At 43.2% G+C, this 20555-nt stretch overlaps 1 protein-coding gene across 12 annotated transcripts in view; it reads right to left on the reverse strand.

Annotated features, from left to right (window-relative positions):
• The window catches only part of wnk1b (WNK lysine deficient protein kinase 1b), an 82080-nt gene that overhangs the window by 35717 nt on the left and 25808 nt on the right, over positions 1-20555 (reverse strand). For all 12 annotated transcript variants that reach the window (XM_068586576.1, XM_068586573.1, XM_068586572.1 and 9 more), the window contains exons 3-5: positions 9298-9470; positions 4133-4353; positions 2877-3034 (exon numbers count right to left, since the gene is read on the reverse strand). In XM_068586576.1, coding sequence (XP_068442677.1) covers positions 2877-3034; positions 4133-4353; positions 9298-9470 — 552 coding nt within the window. The remainder of the gene's footprint in view (positions 1-2876; positions 3035-4132; positions 4354-9297; positions 9471-20555) is intronic.

The raw sequence follows: 20555 nt of genomic DNA on the forward strand, positions 1-20555 counted from the left end.
ATCACACATTATAGATCAAATATAAAATCACAACGACAGATGCAGATTGGAAGCAATAAAAAACTAAAAAACACTTGAGTTTAATAAAACAAAAGAGAAAGTAAAAGAGAGAAAAAACAAACAGATGTTATGAATGACAGAGAGACAGTCGGACAGGTTTAAAATGTGTCAAATAAAAAACGTAGGGGACTCACCTAGACAATCGACAAGTAGACTAGAGACCCGTTGGACTAACAAAGGTCTCGGGAAGTTGTGTTCAGTCTAAACTAGCTTGTCAGACGACCGTTTCTTTCACCCTGTTCATGCCAGCAAATGAGCACCTACTCCTGGTCTTGTCCTCCTGCTCCGTCTTCCCTTCCTACTTTGTTGGCCTTTCTCTCTCCTGCAGCCCCCCAGTTCACTATTGCGCAACAACACCACCCACCCACCCTCCATCGCTCTCTCTCTCTCTCACTCTCTTTCTCTCCGTCTCTCTCTCTCTCTCTCTCTCGCTCACACACTCACGTGTGATTCCAAGGCCAAACAACGTTAGGACTAATGGAGGAAGTAATGGTATTAAGTCTGACAGAAGGAGGGGGGACGAAGGGGAGGAGGAGAGAGAGAAAGCAAGACTTCAGTTTAACAAGGATGATTGGCGCTGAGGAATGTTCCAGAAGGAAAAGAATCATGAAGGACGTCAACAACGCTGTATGTCAACGTACAGTATTTTCAGTATATCTGCACAACCCACGTGCTCTCAGAGGGGCCGCACAGTCAAACAAAATAACACAAAGTGTCTGAAACACCGGAAGAATTTTACAAGAGTAAAATACTGATGAAAACTGAAAATGTGAACGTCTATATGTATGAATAAAGGTTATTAAAGTGACTTCTGCTTTTGTTGGACATGCTATAGGCTGGTGGTTGCCGACCTTTTTGTGACCTTTCTACTGGTTCTATGAGTCAATAAGTTATGTCCTGGACTATTTACGTTACACTTTTACTGGTCTAATTCAGACCTCCTGGTGACAATGTGAACGTCTGATATCAATAAAAGATCAAAAGCCAATACCTTAAACATACCTTGTTCCTTAAACAACATTTATTTGAACGTCATATCCTGTTATTGACCCGTCAGAGCAACTGGTAATCGTCTCATTAAACCTTTGTGGGGAATGGAGGGTGGAGCGCTGTTAGGGTGGATTAGCCGGTGACATGAAAGGAAGCAGGTGACCGGGACGCCCTGGGGTTGTCACAAGGTTGTGTGTGCGCGTGTGTGTGTGTGTGTGTGTGACAATAACAAATACGGACAACCGAAGTTGGTTGTTTGACACAGTGTCTGGCTCACTGAATAAAACGACGTGAGAGGCGTAATGCGATTTCACTTTCAATTTATGAGATTACTGCGATGAAATTATAACTCAAAACACACAAACACGGTGGCTGAAGTCACAAGGAAGATCTAATTTGGCTGTGTGATTTAAAATGTGTGTGAATGAGACGAGACAATGTGGACATATGGATTGAAAATACTGTCTGGATTTATTCTGCGCAGGGAGTTTTTTTCTTGAAATGAAATTGAAAGATTCAGAGATATGACAGGAGACGGTGAGACAGAGAACTGATTATTTTCTCACAGTTGTGGTTAGAGGCAATCTTATTTGCCGATTAGACACAATGGATGGGCAGCGAAAGGATTAGATCAACTCCATTACTGAACTGAAACTGGATATTCATTAATGCATATATGATGGAACATTATAAAATCAGTGCTCTTGCAGCTTTTGCCTGGCTATAATTATTAAATAGAAAATAAAACGCATCAGTTTTCATTGTTGGCATACACATCATAGAGACTGCTGCCAGTGTGTGTCGAAAGTTGCCATTCAATTTTGATGTTAGACTTCGCGAGAGGTAACAGAAGAACTAGTTTTAGCTGAGGGGGATGTTGCATTCATGCATTAAATATAAACAGTCGTAATACCAGCAAAAGATGTATACGGGATTATTGTGGTAATCATTCCTCTGAAATTAATGGGGGTTTTTTGTTTAAAAAGCTGTATTTAATATCTAAGTAAGTAAAGATGTGGATACATGTACAAGCATCTTTTCTGATTTGCACTGCTGCCTTTCATGTGTCCAATAAAGCTGAAATAAAAGATGTAATTAGACGGATAGACAAAGAGAGAACACATCAATAATGGAGGCAGAATGGAGGGAGATAAAGAGAAAGAGATATTTCTAGGAAATTCCTCTGGTCCATTAACCATCACTGTCAGCCTCCACAAAGCTGAACTCAGTCGTGTGTGTGTGTGTGTGTGTGTGTGTGTGTGTGTGTGTATGTGTGTGTGTGTGTGTTTTAGGGTGATAACCTCAGCAGCACTCAACTTAAAACAGCCTCTGATCTGCTGTCCACAGTCTGTGTTTTGGTCTCATTTTGTTTTCCACAATGTTTCCAGACTGCTGTCTCGATAATGTTTTTAGCGAACGCTGGAATGTTACAAAACTAAAAGTAAATGGAAAGTGAGTGCATTTCAATCCATTTGATTTTTTTCTCTAGTATATATTCCATATTTTTCTTAATTTAATTCCAGCTTCCTCTCAGAGGGAGCGCTGAGAAAATAAGCAAGAGAGAGATTAACAAAAACACGGTCATATGACTGGATCTCCCACAGCTCATGCCAAACTTATTAATAAAGTCAGTAAACAAGTATCAGGAGAGTGGCAGAGAGAGTCGCACGGAGGAGGGTGGAGATTACCGACGGAAAAGGACAAACAGGGCCGTTAGATGCAACAGATTAATGTCTCAACTCGGTGTCTCCACAAACTTCAGTCACAACTGAGGCATTTAAAAAGACAGAGTTTCAGCAGCACTGTCCAAGGAGAGGCCAACTTACACTCGTCACCCGCCTGTAGATCTGGGCAGCGTTTTGACATTCAGAGTAGGGGTACTCCGAGGTAGCCATCTCCAGCATGCACATCCCGAAGGCGTAGACGTCTACGGATTCGTCGTACTTCTCCTCGTACATCTCTGGAGCCATAAACTCTGGGGTTCCTGATGAAAAGGAGAGGGAAAACAATCAACTCTGACATCTGATCAAGATCTCAAAATCTTCATGGTAAAGGTTAGGTAGAGAAAATATATATATGCACACTATGAGGTTTAAACAAACAAAGCTGGATAACTAAGTGGCTCAGTCACTTATAAGTAACACAAACTAAAATGATTTGTCGTGAGTAGAGGACTTACAGAATAAACATTCCTTAAAAACAGCTGGAAATTGTAAATAACAAACCTTGTTGTGTGTGTGTGTGTGTGTGTGTGTGTGTGCACATTCATGCGTGTGTGTGTTTGCGGGAATCTGCAAGTGTCCAAATACTTGGGGTCTGTCCAATTACTACAAAGCAGCTGTGAGATTTGCAAAGCATTTCATTCTCGGTTCAAGTGCATGAAAATATGCACAATAATAGCACGAGTGGGCGAATGTGTCCGAATACCAGAATATCTGTGGTTCACAACTGAATGGCAGCCAAGTTATTACACGGAGCACAGCTCTTTTTACTCAACTCAGTGTGTGTGTGTGTGTGTAATCTGCGAGGGGTGTGTGCGGCGTGTGTTTTCTGTGCGTGTACGGTATGTAGCCGTCACATCTCCAGACAGCTTAATCCAAGCTTAAAAGCACAGTGACTGAATGGTGAGTGTTTCACATTTCAAATACCTGCGGTTTGCTTTCACTAGCAGACACTTCAGAAGCAGCAGGATGAGGCTGCAGTGGGCGTGTGCAGCGGGACACGATGGCGCCGTGTCCATGTCTTTAAACCCGACGGTGTGTGTGGACGTGTGCATGGACAGCGATCGATGTTGCAAAGTCACACAAATGATGTCATCCTCGTTCGCGATATCGTTAATATCGTGATGAAATATATATCGAGATATTGCGACACACAACTTCGTAGTCTGATTTGATACTAACTCAAATGTTGATGCATCACTCAAATGTATTTATACATATTTTGAATTTCTACAAAACCATGTGATGCAATGACCTATATCCTGTCAGAAGATCTTGGCCACACCGTCCAGCTCCACAGACCGGAGTGTGTGAGATGCAAAAGATGAGGAACGAGTGTCTTCGGTGGCCGTGCTTCCTACCTATGACACTCTTGGCGAAGGAAGCCCTCTTGAGCGTGGCTAAACCCAGGTCCCCGATCTTCACCGAGCCGGTGGGCCCGGTGATGAAGATGTTGTCGCATTTCAGGTCCCTGTGGATGATGGGCGGCGTTCTGGTGTGCAGGAAGTGAAGGCCTTTGAGGATCTGCCGACACCACGATCGCAGGACTTTGATTTTCATCACCTTGAAACGCTTCAGGTAGCTGCAGAACCAAAAAAATCACACATACATACACACACACAAACACACACACACACACACACACACACACACACACACACACACACACACAATGTCACCATGTGTCATTCAACAATGCTTCGTTGGAGATGAAGTGGACAAAATGTACAGAGAGACAGTCGGTTCAACCCCTTCAAGCTTTTTCAACAGCCAAAATAACAAGCTAAAATAACAAAGAAGCCCCACTATTTATCTCATATCTCATCGCTAGCGTCATGTTATGGAGGTTCAGAGGCGCTCACAAGTGTTTTGAATGTATTGAACAGTAATTATATTATAGTAGGACACTGAAAAACATTCCATAAAAGGAATGAATTTCTCCAAAGCGAAGCATGGAAGGCCGGACAATAGCCAGATGAGAGGCAGCAACGGAAACACGGATAATGCTTCAGTCGAAGATGAACGCTTACACAACCAAAGTGGATTATTGTCACAATTCCATCTTAAAAACAGATACGCCCTAAATACTCAAACAAAAAAGACCAGCCATTCTGGCATCTGTTAGAGACACATGCCAAACAAATGACCACTGGAATACCGAGACAGACAGAGATGTAACCTTATTTTACCTTTTGAAAGCAGACATCCCTTTTAATCTGGAGATAAATATGTCGGAAAAAGCTCGATTCAAGAGAATAACCATTGCAAAGTCAATGGACAGCCCGCACTCATGAGCGTTATTAAGCAGGACCTAGAACATGTTTTAGACTATTTGATTGCCTATTTTACCATTTAGAAAGCCAATTATGTTGTATATAAGCAGACCTTTAACTATTTAAACCAGTTACTGTAGTAATTTTACCACCATGTACAGCAAAAAACATCCCAATACATCATCAGACGTGTGTAATGGGGTCTCTCGGTAGGAGCTGTCCATCGTCTTCACTGTCCAGAGTTATGAGAGTCTGGAATGTATCCCAACATGCACTGGGACATACGTAACCACACCTGAGTGTGATCTGGAGTCTCCAGTGAATCTCGTTCACATGTCTTTGGAATGTGGGAGGAAACTGGAGGAAAGCCCTCAAGACTACAGAGCGACCACGGCAGGAATCTCACTGTGGAAAAGACTTTTTATTTTAGCACAACAGGACAGATTGAACATCCCTTTCTCTTTCAGTCAAAGTTAAACTCGTTATTGAATCGATTCGACGAAAAGGCTTCAGTAAACATTTCTCTTTAAGAGCTTTGAGAACTCTTAAAATTGATCCGACGATCACTCTTGATTAGCTCATTTAACCTAATGCTTTAATTCTTAGCAAAGTGTTTCCAATTTGCCCTTATCAGCTGAGGACACGTCCGCCGCCGCGCTTCAGCTAAATCCAAGTACCAGGCAGTACCAAGGACAGGCAGGGGAAGCAGCGTGAGTCAGCCTCTGATCACCTGCACCAGAAATACTCAACTTTACTTACTTAAAAAAATGACAGGAGGGGCCTGTTGATACGCAAACACGGAGGATTACCAGAAGAAACGATTACCTCATCTCTTTCAAAAATTTGATGGCTCCGGGCTAATAAACAAGCTCTATTGGTCTATTTTGAGTTATTTAATATGATTTACATTAAAAGTACAAAAGTATATTACCATTGTGAGTCAATGTATTTTCTTTGTAGATTAGGAGATGGTCGGCAGGCCACATTGCACCCTATTGCGTGCTAGATTTGGCCCATGGACCACAAGTTGAGTATCGCTAATCAATTCCAGGAGGAGGATTTTAAAGGAGATCAATATTTCCACAACATATATTTTTGGGATTTGTTGGTAGCTGCGAATGTCACTGCATCACAACAGGCCTAATTATTTGATGTGAGCTAATTGTTGTTATTTGTTAAAGCACTTTGAGCTGAAAATCGTCTCATCCTTAATCCATTTACTGCATTTAATTCAATGTCCGAGCTGTTTTTACTGAGCTCCAACAATCCGCCTATAGTCCAAGTGAATAGCTGGCAGCTGACTGAACCGAGGTCTCAAAGACGCCTCTTGAAGTTTTCCTTTTTAACTCATTGAAGCGCATTTGAATTAGTCTCTCCTTGTTGCAGGAGCAGCAGGATGCTACGTCACGTACCCTTCACAAGAGAGGCCATCGAATGACAACCAGGCCGATAGGCAGCATCTCCGCTGACCAGTGGAATCAAAATCAAAAACATGCTTTGTGTCCTTGGCCTACGATGAACTTCAGCTTCATCAGGATTATGGGCCATGTTACACATTCCCACCAAGTACAGTTAACTGTGAACGTCAGCATTAACTATATTCAGATTCACAGTCAGCCAATTCCATACCAGCAAAGGAGTATCACCACACGAGGGCTGCAACTTATTTATTATCGATTAAGCAGCAGGTGAAAGACTCAAACAATCGAGGTTATCGAGAAGCAAACAAATTATGCTAATCTCAGTTTCCCAAAGATCAAGTTGATGTTATCAAAACACATTTTTTGTCCAACTGATGGCAACCATCTGCCTCGATCCACATATTTTCTCATAGTTTTTCTTCAGGGCATTGAACACAGAGAGAAAAAAATGGCCTTTTGAACATACCTCAATATGCACATCTGCCTCACCTGAGCGTTTGTACTAAAACCTTTCAAAGCCTCATCCCCGACCCTTTTATTTCAACTTCTCACGTCAACAGCACTCTGTTCTCCTCTTCCTCGGCCTGTACCTTCCTCCCCTTTACCTACCTGCCCTCCTCTGTTTTCTTTCTCTCGCTTTCTGAAGTCAGAACAGTGTTGACAGACAAGTTCAACCATGTGGCATGCGCTGCTGGAGTGACACTGCACAAAGCATCTCTCAACACATACACCTAAAGATATGTCTTTGCACTGTGAGAAATATGCAGATATACATGTGTATATACAGTATGTGAACAGTACATATATGGTAGTCATGCACGCATGAACAGATAAGCATTCTCTCTCTCTCACATACACACACGCACGGACACGCATACTGTAGATAAGGGGCCTCTAATACCATGAACACCCGCTGGTCAGTATTTCCATTCTCACCAACTCCCTCCCTTCCTATCAGTCCTCCCTCACACCATCTCTCCTTCTTTTTCCACCACTTCAATACACAACAGTTCCTTTCCTTTCTGAGTCTTCATTTGGATGGCAGCCAAATCCCTGTGCAGCCTCGATCCGGTTCATATATGTACATTTATTACTATTTTAGAGAGCAAACAATACACTCAGCAGATTAATCACGAGTTAATAGTAATGGTCAGGCGTATCCCTGACACTAGGTTCATACATTTCATTTTAAACTACAGTACATTCATTTTTTTCATGTAATAATAAATAATTGAAGTCATAGTGCCTCAACAAACTTGTTGTTTGGACATACTTGCCCTACTTAACATTGTTCTTGCATTCCGGTGACTCATTTTGCCCAAGGTCTTGTCTGAATATTTAAATTACTCAAAACCTTTTATTCATTCATATTTTCCTGCTTTAAAACTGAAAAGTAAAGAAATATATGCATGCATATATACATCTGTTAATGAACTGTTATGTGTGAAAATGCCGGGTGGTGAGCGTCTGCATTTGTTAAAGTAATGAAGCTTTTCCAGTCTTCCAGTGGAGGGTGCTGCTGTCCTTGGTAGTGATGTGCTGCTGGATTATTCTCTGCCCTCTGTGGTCACAGGTGGTTCATTGGTTCATCACTCTGCTGAGCTGCCTTTAAACTGGATTGATAGTTATTAATTTGACTATTTGTGCGTTTATCTGCCTCTTTAGAAGACTCTCCCACTATCTGCTTCTCAGACCGTTCGACTGTCTGTCTCCCTCTTTCTGTGATTTAATTTATCAGTCTGGTCATCCATCCACGTCTCCCCTCTGTCTGTGCCCTCTACATACAGACACGTGCACACCCGCACACCCGCACACACACACACACACACACACACACACACACACACACACACACACACACACACGCCTCATTTGGTCTCGCCCTCTGTCTCTCTCTGTCAGGAATGAGAGGAATCTGCAGCAGAAGCAGCAGCTGGCAGGTGGGCCGATGTCCCACGATGCACTGCGTGGGGCACGCCGTGCTCAACACGCCTCACATTTAGGCTTTTATTGTGTCAGGAGCTCAACAATCACATTCGCATTCACAGACGCACATCTATTCTGTACAGCAGAGGGACCGGCATGCGGGCTCGGCATGGACAATGACGGCCACAAGTGCGTCCATACTCCTGTGAACTGAGGGGAGGGGAGGGGCCGACAGCCCGCAAATATAAAGCGTGCCAAATACAGAGAAAAGAGTCTCGCCCTCCACCATTTCACTCTTCATAGTCACATACATGCATTGAAAGGCTAGTCTGTCATATATATATACTGTGAATAACACAGACACAACTATACTGTACATGTAATGATACAGTATACAGCTATCTGACCCACTAACAGCTGCTCTCAGCACTAAAATCCGGCTGGGATGCGACGTGCTGACGACACCACGGACTGTCTGAAGTTGAAAGTAGAGAAGAATTGTATTGGTTCAACAGGAAAGAGGAGGTAACAGGTGTGTGTGTGTGTGTGTGTGTGTGTGTGTGTGTGTGTGTGTGTGTGTGTGTGTGTGTGTGTGTGTCTGTGTGTGTGTTTTCTACATTTCAACAAGAAAAATGGAAGTGAGTCATCATCTGTAATGACGGTGCTCTTTAGAGGCAAAAGGAAAAGGAGGTGGTTAAGAGAGTGTGCGTGTGTGTGTGTGTGTGTGTGTGTGTGTGTGTGTGTGTGTGTGTGTGTGTGTGTGTGTGTGTGTGTGTGTGTGTGTTGATCCAATGAAGGGATATTCAAATGCAATACCAGTCTGTTTTCCATGCCGTTTTGGCATATTTTACTCTCCCGAGGTCAGTGAAATTACAAAAAAAATAATGCTATCTCTCATGAACTCACGTTTTAAGTGTGCCAGATGTCATGAGCTCCGTGACCAGAACAATACATTTCTTTCCTTTGCATGGTCCCTCCCAGGAGTCATAGAAGCGGACAATGTTAGGATGCTGGAGACCCTTCAACATCCCGGCCTCCTCTTTGAAGCGCTGGCGCTCGGACTTGGACAGCTTGCGATCCTGCACACAGAAGAGCAAAAATAAGTCCTGCGTCGATAAAAACACCAAGAAACATTGTTCGTCTGAAAATCTAGAGGACATTCACCCAAAGAAAGAGGGTGAGAGAGATTAAAATCAAATTAGGCTTGGACAGGGTTTGAGAGGAAAAGCTAATCAAGGAGAGGGACATAAACAAGTTAGGCAGAGAAGAGACTGCGAGGAGGAATAATAAATGATTACAAAATATCACACACTGAAACACCAAAACATGTTGCCAGAATACTAATGCAGATGACGTCTGAAAGCAGGTGCTCTCAGAATGTGGTGCCATATTACATCAAATACAGCAGGAGAGGAGGATGTGGAAAGGGCTAAAACAGTAGACTGTCCTTTCATCTTCTCTCAAAGGAGGCACAGACATCCGATGGAGTGAGACCGTATTTTGACAAATTGGTACATGTTGACAAACTGCTTCATGAAAGTGATTTATAAATAAACTGGTTCTGATTTACCGCAGGAGGCAAAGTAAGTTAAGGAAGCTACAAGCCTGTGTTTTGATCTACGTTCCATATATTCCCCTTCACTCGTCACTTGTAACTCCAATGTTAACTCACAGGGAGGTTGGAGACGGAAACAAACAGCACATCATTTACATGCCATTTCATTTGAGTGTCCAAATTGTGTGTGTGACGTTCCCTGTATGCCCTCAAAAGACACCCAACAAACACACCCAACTCTCTCCTGATACGTCAACCCCTCAGGTACAAGCTCCATGCGCTTACTTCCTATTTCCTTCATATTTTTCTTGTTCGGATATGAATCGGGGTCTATAACATTCACACCGAGCTTTTATGGAGTCTTTATTACTGGCGGTCGCCGCCGCCCAGTGGGACTAAAACAAGCTAAAGTTACAGACGACGTTCTTCCATCCTGTGGACAACGAGCTTCTTGGAAAAGTTTAATGGGCATTCCAGCTCTAGCACTGATAGCTAATTAAACAAAGATGTAAAGGGCAGTGTGGGCGGATCCAGCCTTGTAAAGACGTGCGTTGGTGTGCGCGTGTGTGTGTGTGTGTGTGTGCATTAATACATCAACATATATAAGGGAATAATGTATCGGTGGCTGGCCTGTGTGTTTCTTTACACATCAGTTTCTAAAAAAGATTTTTTTTTGTTTTTGTCGTAGACATCACTTTGTGTTGCGTTTGTGTACGCGTTTTAGTGAGAGTGTGTGTATGTGCACTTCACCAGCTCTGTGTCTAACTGCCGTTGACACATTAAACACATCGCAGCCCCCAAAATAAACCAAATCAGAGTTGCCAGCTGACAAAATAATAAATAATGAAATAAGGTAACAAAAGCTCACTATTCAAAGGATGCAAGGCCAATTATGGCTGCAGCTTCCTGTGTGGCTCGAAATGAATCAATGTATCTACGCAAAGGTCGTCTCAGGATGACCTGCAGTTACAAGTTGATGGCACAGAAAACAGAGACTGTAAAAAAAAAAAAGTATGAAAGAGATGTTCAAATTAACCTGGAACAAACGGGCATTTGTGTTCGGAGAGGAACTAATGACACACATCCAGAACGTTTAATGATGTCTGTGACCCTTTTAGAGGATGAAAGAACAGAAAAGTGAACAGACGGATCGCTGCCGACGAGAGCCGCAGGATTGACAGGATTGAGATGGGAGAATAACTGAAAACACAGCCAGAGAGTTTTAGATTTCATTTGAAGAAGCAACTGTATTTTTTAAGGTGATACAGCTCAGACGTTGGAGGTTAGACACCTACTCCTGGCAACATTATCAGGATTATCACCCTGGCAACATGTTTTAAATATCCAACGCAACATTTCTTTTTTGACAGCATCGTATTGTTTGATTTGAGTACTTAATTTGAACATGGCATTTAAAATAAAGCACCCAGCGCATTAGTGCAAACCATCCGAGACGAAGCACAAGCTCAGCATCAATCAATCAGCGCTTAAAGCTACAGCGCCACCAAATCCCACAATACTGGGATATACAGCGGTGGTCGTACTGAGAGGATATCTAAACCATCTGCCAATACCTACCCAACTCACTGGAGACTCTGCCAGGTCACGTCTTTATAATGTTATAAAGCTTTTGGAAAACCTTGTGAGCTGCTTCAGAGATTAGGACAACCTCTGAGGTGATGATCTCATATTGTCACATTGTATAACATGGAGCCTCATCTATATCATATGACTGAGAGAGAGAGAGGGGGAAAGAAAGAAAGAGGGAGAGAGATTTAAGTGCATTAGAAAGTGTGTGCGTGTGTGTGAGTGTGTGTGTGTGTGTGTGTGTGTGTGTGTGTGTGTGTGTGTGTGTGTGTGTGTGTGTGAGTGTCAAGGCTCATAACAGTTTATCCCTTCATCCTGCAGCAACCACTTCCCTGATGATGGCCCATTAGCAACTGACTCACATAAACACCCATGCATGTGCTCACCAAACCGCACTACCATTCGGTTTTTCATATCGCGGTCACGTGACTCTCTGGGTGGTCACATGACAATAGCTGCCGGTCTCTTGACTGACTGGAAGCCAACGTTCCATTTCCGAGCAGCACTTAGAAGAGACCCTGACCACCAATATCATTGTTCGAGTCCTCCCCCAGGGCACGAGAAGATTACTTCTCCCCATCTTCCTCTCTCTCTCTCTGTCTGTCTCTCTTTCTACCTCCCTCTCTCTCTGAGTGTGTCTCTCCATGGTTGTGAGGAAGGGAAAGCAGACAGCAAGTCTAAGGGGGCTTCCTAATCCATTATTAATGTGTCCGTCTTCATTCTAGTGGATAAACGGGTACGCACCCATACAGTAGAGGCTGTTAATATTTATTATAAGCTTTTTGGGGTATTTAAGGAATTAATTTGATCCATGCCGCATGAGTCTTTCTGTTGATTGTTTCATTCTCTCCGTTCCCATTATTCTGCTCCGAGCTTCAAAACATCATGAGACTTGAGTTTGTCAGACGCAAAAATATCCTTTCGCTCTCCACCCAAGCCTCCCTCCATGTCTCACTCTCTCTCTCACACACACACACACACACACACACCCAGGCTCTTATCTGACAAACGACACAAGGACTTCTCGCTCTCTACGCTGTCTCGCTATTCTCTTTTCGCCTACCTGAGGACTTAAAAGAAGCTTCCTATACATCACTCCATAAGTTATGGCTTCACGCCTGACTGCCCTATTTCTGTTCTGTAACAGCCAACTGAGGACACACACGAACACACACACACACACACACACACACACACACACACACACACACACACACACACTAGACTAGGGAGCCAGACAGGCGGCAGAAACGGAATCAGCAGTGTTGCAGCATTATGCCGCTTCCTGCGGAGAAGCTGAAAGCCTATACCCTCTGATCAACTGGTCCAGTCTGGACATCCCACTGGGCTTTTACACTCCGTGATCATCTGCTCTCGTCTTCTCTGGGATGGTTGCGCCCCAGCGAGCATGGAGCCCTCACAGCGCCAGATGGATGGAGGTTGCAACAGCAGACAATAACCGCGAGGGCCAGAAAAGTCGGACGATAAACACTCCGACATGGTGAACTGGCACCACACTGAACTACAACGAATACTATTAGGTACGGTGCTGTTTTCGGTGTAGTTTCTCACAGGAAGTAGTCCAAAGTGCCTCATCTCTCCTTGGGACAGAGGAAGCCTAAACATAGCAGAAATGATTGCATATATGATCGCGTGTGTCTGTTTCCTTTACATAACAGTATTTTGTGTTTACACAGGAAAAGCAAATCCATAAGAGGAAAAAAATGAGAAGGAACTGTTTTGACAGCATTCACACAGGTATCTGTAATGTATACTGTTTCACCGGCAAAGTAGGTTTTAGAAAAACAATCCTGGAGTTCACGATCCGAACAGTCAGGTGTTGAAGATCTCAGTATTTCAACTTTAAACAAATCGTAATAATTATACCGGTACATACATGACATTTGACCTCTGCATTTAACCCGTTCAAAGCGTTTGATGAGCAGAACACGCATACTTTCATAGATAAAGTACAACATGAAATTGATGTCGTTGACCTAACTAGATGAACTTTTCACCAGCAGCGGTTTTTCCAAATTAAGTTTATTAAGCGTTTTACGGTTCAACTGTGTGGCAAAATCTATTGTTTTGGGGAGTGGAAAGACAAGAAGAGACTCAGATATGAAGACCTCAATCTCAAACCAGAGCAGGGAGGCCGTATTCAACAGAAGATACGGACTAAATGTCACAACCGAACACCCATGAACAATATGATGAGTCTTCAAAACCAAAGTAATAAACCAAGAATGGCTCCAAACGTCATAATCTAACGCCAGCTCGATAAAGATGGTCGGACTCTCGAATACAACTTTGTTTTATGCTTTAATTACCCAGTTTGAATTACTCCGGAAGTCATCTATTTAAAAACACATTAAAACCTTCAACCCGATGGTTCGGAGGCGTAATTATTACAATTCGGTACCCGCACTAATGATACATAATTGCATGGTGATTTTCCACTAATGATTATCATCATCTTGACGTTGATGGGTCCGTCATATAGCATCATTCTCCTGCTTTCTTTCATGTTGAAATGTGTAACATATACCAATGGGACCAAATCTGAAGAAAGAAAACAAGCGGTTCAGTGAAAAAAAGAAGGAAATAATTGAACGAAAAGCTTTTATTGCTAAAAGCATTTAGAGAGCATTTGCTTCTGAAGCGGACGATGAAGAAGAGGCAGACTCTGTCCAAAGTCTGCAGCTGCAGCCTGAGGTAAACTTTTCACATGAACAATACCATTATGAGTATGACTATGGGAGGTTTATTAAGACAAGCTGCAGATGCTTTAAGAATCACTGCAACGCAAAAGAACATTTCTCCTCCGAAAACCATGCATTACCTCATAGATTAACCTTCAAAAACAATATTGCAAACACATAGAAAACCACTGGCATACTTTTTGTTTCTTTTTTGGCCATAATCATGAAACCCTTCTTGGAAGCCTGACTGAACGATAAACTTCTCATCCCAGTTTCTCCAGAAAGTGCTGCTGACCCACTTTGATGTTCCTCTGATTAACCTTTTGAGTCCTGACCTAAATTTTGAAGAATGCCAGTCTGTAACTCGAGAGAGAAATCAGGACCCGTAAACCTTGATTACATTAAGCCGGTTGAGTGAATGAGCTGATTTGTTTCTATATGCAGTAAAAGACTTACAGTGGCGGTGGACGGGGGGCATGGAGGTGTGTGTGTCTGTGTGTGTGTGTGTGTGTGTGTGTGTGTCTGCAAGTGCATGAAAAAGGCCCAGTGTGTTCCATTAGTATGTAGCTAAAATGTCTCTCAGACCCCCCACACTCTGGAAATACTCTCCTGCAAAGAACCACAAACCCCCTACAGCACACGCACACACACACACCTCATAAACATGTGCATGAAAAAGACACACACTTGTATGTTTCACTTGCACACAAAAACCAAAACCTCTCCAAGACCTTTACCACAGCTTGTTTTGGTTAGCCAGCAGATATATGAGAGAGAGAGAGAGAGAGAGAGAGAGAGAGAGAGAGAGAGAGAGAGAGAGAGAGAGAGAGAGAGAGAGCATCTGTTATAAATAAGAATGATTGAAAAGAGGATGAATAAGTTTCAGTAAAAGTCGGGAGAGGGAGAGGAAAGGATGTAGACTGATCTCATCATTTATAGACATTTTACTGAAACGAAGGAAACGCAGCGATTTGAGATCCCTTGTTCACACCCTCCTCAGATATTCCCCATGTGTGTGCTTCGACTTCTCGTCCTTTCTTTCTCTCCCTTCTTGTTTCTGCCTCGCCCGCTCTTTGTCTCTCCATCACCCCCACCCCCTCCTTTCCTCCTATTTAGGTGGTTTTTGGTTTCCCATCAATCACCACTATACATATTGCAGTAACCAGGGCCATGTGTGTGTGTGTGTGTGTGTGTGTGTGTGTGTGTGTGTGTGTGTGTGTGTGTGTCTTGTAATCTGATCTAGCTGTGGTAGAAAATCGGTTGGTTCTGTAGAAAATGTGGTGAGATACATACAATTTGTTTTTTTTCATGCATTTCCTTTGGAGACATGTTACTTATACGCTTTGGTTTACTTTTAGAGTGACTTTAAATACTGGACAATGGCAAAAAAAAGTAACGTGTATATAAAATCCTGAAAGAACTACAGGTGATTAGGTATCAATCTTCTGTGGGAGGGACATATGGATCGTTTTTCTTCTTTGTCTGATTCGTAACGGCCACAACAAACAAACTCATTCATCAGGATGGGTTCGATAACAACCCCAGTGGGTGTGTGTGTGTGTGTGTGTGTGCACACATTTTGTGTACTCGTGAGTTAACAATAGGTGCCATCTCAGCCTGCCGCTCACTGTGCAACCTATTGTCTCATCGCACCGTGCCTGGCTGTGCAACACACACACACACCCCATGTGCCAATGCAGTCATTACTCTCTGTTGTGTGGGTCACGCCTCATCTCCCCTTCTCTTCCCGTCCTCCTCGCTCATCCTTTCGCACTCCTCTCCTAACTCTCGTCATCTCCTCTCTTTCCCATTCACACGATTCAGGATGCATTTCAAAAGCCGTCCCTGACGCCCACATCGCACCCTTCAGCTCAGCCACTTGATCCCGTCGCGTCGATCCAAGGAGAATGAAAGGGAATCTGAGGATAATGAGTGGACCTTCCCCTTAAAAAGTGTTAATCCTTAACAGGAGGGGCATGCCATGCAAAGGAATGACACCATACTGGGAATAATCCCACATATGGAGCTAACGAATAGAAGTGATGACAGGCCAGGCTTTTATAGCTCACACTCCTTAGTTAAACCACAGATGTGTACTTGTGTCTGAATCAAGGTAATGCCCAAATCCTCGATCAGCTGAGCCAACCTGGTTATATCCAGGACTTGAATAAAGCTCTATTCATTGGCTGTGGTTTGATTAGAATGATTAGCAACCAACAATGGCCCCCTTTGTCGTTCAAACAGGAAACAAAGATCCAATGAAGTTATGTGAAGAAAACAAGTTTCTGAAGTTTTCACGGTCAAACGGTTACTAAAGTATTGGTCACATTAAAAGGCTTTTTATTCATTTATTTAATTTGCTTCAGCTTCATTAAGTTTCACAGGAAGATTATCAGGAGTAATAGACTCGTAGACTCGGAGGGGTTTGTATTGGTTAGAGAAAAAGGAAAATGGAAGCTATTTTTAAGAAATGTGAAATAAAGTCTCAGGCTTTAGAATATAGAAGAAAAAAAACGCCACGATGGAGAAGTATTGTGATTCTAATGAACCATTTATTCTAAATGCATGTTTTGAAACAAAGTAGCATGTACACTGATTGATTTGGGCTGTAAAATGCTCTTTGAAGTGTGACGAAGATAAATTAGAAACGTGAGACATTTGAAAGCGATGGCTGTCAGCGATCCGGCGTGCCTCAGGGTCCTCAAAAGTCTTTGAACTTCTAAGAGTTTGACAATTTTCGCAGAGGCTGTGTCAAGTGTGCATGTCAAGTGTGACTAAAGCGGTTGTATTTCTATGTGCAACACATTACTTTTTACATGCATACATGTTTTGTGTGTGTGTGTGTGTGTGTGTGTGTGTGTGTGTGTGTGTGTGTGTGTGTGTGTGTTCATTTGTGTGTGTCGGGGAAGGGGTGTAAAAGTTTGCCGGTCTTAATATAGCGTACATCCATCTGCTCATTAACACTTAAACAAGGTGAGAATATGTTGATGGATAGGATTTCAAATGTGTCTACTGCTCAGATCTCTTCATTTTTTTCCACTAGCCGACATTTGACTGAGTTCCAATGAAAAAGAGAGACGGCACAACGAAGCAAGTCTTATTGCATCCCATACACTGTCAGGGGATCACGGATGAAATCCTTACTAAAGCCCACTAAGATACCAACAGATGCTATCGAGTTCATTACCAAGAAACATTTCATTTCCACTCGTGTGCTTCTGTGCACGTCTCCCTGGATGCCACAGGGTGTAAAGGACGTCTTAAAGCGACGTCCTGCCACTGTTACGGTAACTGATGATCTAACAGCGGGTCAGGCCAGTGCTAGACGGGACGGGGGCTGTCCCAGATACATCTATTACATAATATCAGAGCACTATCCCTTTACACTCCATTAAATCAAGGCCCACGCTATAAACGCCCGGGCCGAACTTCTCAGGTTTCACTTTAAAGATCATCAACAGCCAATCAAGTAGCAGCACTCCGTGTTCCTCGTCTACCGCTGCAGATTATATAGATGCTCGACTGCAGTTAGCGGCGGTTTCAGCCAGAAGTCAAATTTAAGAGCAGGGGAAAAAGGGTTTTAAATAGTGTGAAGTTCGCTCACCTTTGGCGTTTGTTATTCTTGATTTAGAGAGTGCGAGAGCGCCGTCGCTAAAGAGGCAGAGCGGATGAGACGCGAGGGGGTGACAGAGACTATTCCACCATTTTTGTTTGCAGAATTTAGGTCATACAATGAATATTAGCAGATATTTTAGTGATCTAACAACTAAGGATTGGTCACCACTCGCTCTAGGGATCCATGTTTTGATGGGTCGGTCCTCTGTTTGTTGTATGTTGTCACAATGCTGGTGAAGGACAACGCATTCACTGCTTGCTGCTTTTCTACTGATTGACAATTGGTGGCAATAATGTGTCAAGAAATTTGTTTTTTAAAAAACCCACAAATGTTCCTAATGTCTTTTAAAGAAGGAAAAGTATTCAACGTGTTTGTTGCCTGGTGTGAGGGATCCAAATTAGCCAAGTGCGTAATTGTAAACATACCTTTAAATAAGACTGTCGATCCTGAACTTTGACCTCTTTGTTACTTCAGAACGATCTCGTCATACATAAAAGTCCTTGAGGACATTGCTACTACTGTGCATGGCATGCACCCTTTGCCACAGACAAACTCAATACTTTCTTGTTGCTACTTTTCACTTCTTTGCACGGGAACAAACACACCCAGTCTTTACATGAAAAGTAGTATTTCAGTTCATAAACAGAGAGGAGCGTTTGTCAAAGCATGCAAAGCAGTCCACATTTACGCTGCGTCATCCTAACAACCACTTTATAAAGAGTAGCCAACCGTCTGTTTACATGTATACAGTGTAGCTTTGGCACAAACACACAGCGACTCTAAGAATACTAGACTGTGTCTCTGATGTGTGTGTTTGCTACAGAGGTTGTCAACAGATTAACCAAAAGCCTGAAGAGAAATAGAAACATACACACACACACTCATGCATGCATGCACGCACGCACGCACACAACTGCACAAGTCTCATCTATACAATAAACATAAAAGGGGGGGGATTTGTCAAGAGAAAAGGAAGGTGCAAAGAGATGAGAGGGAACGAGCAGATTTAAGTGAAGGAGGAAAATAAAAGAACAATTTCAAACATCAACACAACAATCCTTGTTCCCCTTCATCCCTCCACCACCTTCAGTGCCCTCGTCTACTGGCCTTCCTCTCACAGCGGCCTACATTTCCTCTGCAGCTGGGCAGTGGAGGTCGAGGCAGAGGAACTGATTCAGGCTGCAGCTCTGACGCGGTTAATCAGAGAAGTTAAACAGATACAGGCTACCGACGGAGCCGTGCGCTAGAAACTCAAGAATCTGTGACAGACAACTGGACGGGTTCCAGAGAGCGTGCGCGTTCGTTTCTCTGTGGGTCCGTCTGACGAGTGGCTGTGGTTTTGTTACAGGCAGGTTTTGGGGCTAATGTGTTCCAGATGAGAGCCCATTACTGCCAAAGCCGACTCTGCTACAAGACATTAGCCTAGTTTTTCGCATACTTATTCTGCATGTCGCTTTCTCAGAGACTCACATTGGGATTTGAAGCAGACGTATTTAAACGAAAGTATATGTTAACATCTGTTCCATTGTAAACGATGCGGACATTGTATTACCCAAATGAAGGGAAAAACTAACTTTGATTAGTTTCCTTTTTGATTACAAGGACAATACATGTATGAATGATTATGGAGTTTACTCATGCGGACGCCGTGCACACTTGACCGACAAAACGGGAGGAAGCAGAGGAGGCGTGAGAGCAGGAGTGAGGACGGAAGTGAGGTTTCAGGAAGAGGAAAAAAGAGGGCATTTTATCCTCTGCAGTCTTTCCTATTGGGACGACACACAATGCAGAAATGTTCCATCCTCCGCCAGATCTCTCTCCCCATGTGAACACACATGCAAAGTGAATTACAGCCTGCGTTTTTACAGAGGATTTCAAGGAAACTGAGAGGAGAATGCGCAGGCCAAAAACACGGTCGCATCGATCGCAAGAACGGTTTCCTTGACAGCTAAAGTCCAGCCAACTGTGCAAACTACAGCAGATTTAGATGGAGACAGAGGAGAGGAGAGAAGATGGGGGAGGCAGAAATGGGGGTCGGATTATATGACACAATGATGCAATAACTGTTCGAACATCATGCGCACGCACACACACACACACACACACACACACACACATACACACACACGCACACAGTATTGGGTTACTGCAGAGGTGCCTCTCTGTCTCAGTAATGCCTCTCTGAGAGACAGAATAGTCAATGTCACAAGGACTGAGTCAGCTTAAAGCTCACATCAACCAGAAACACGCGGCCTTTGTCCAGGGAAACCAGTGCTTCACAAAAATGTTGGACAGGAGCGATGATGCTGCAGGAGGAAAACCCAGGTGCCCCACTTAAGATTTGTTTTTTTCATTGAATGGGATTTGTATTATGAATCTTGCAATCATTTTTGTAGTTAAGGGAAGAGGGGATAAAAAAAAAAGGAGTGGCAGGTGGCAATAAGAAAGTGTAAAGGAGGAGGAGAGAACCGGAGTGAAAGTGAGAGAGATGGGGAAATATGTTGGGGAAAGTAAAAAATAGGAGGCTACAGCGGAGGACAGATGGAAGCAGAGCAGAAGAAACCATGAGAGGAAAGTAGGAGAGCAGCAGATGCTATTGGCTTATCAGGAAAAGGAAAGAAGAGCTACAAAAAAAAGGAAAAAGGACGGGAGAAAAGACATGTTTGAAGAAGGGGTTTATCGGAGAGGAGGGGTAGACACGAGA

Source organism: Clinocottus analis, unplaced genomic scaffold (genome assembly GCF_023055335.1).
Source record: "Clinocottus analis isolate CAN_PGR_092001 unplaced genomic scaffold, fCliAna1.0.p SCAF_20, whole genome shotgun sequence".
Lineage (NCBI taxonomy): Eukaryota > Metazoa > Chordata > Actinopteri > Perciformes > Cottidae > Clinocottus > Clinocottus analis.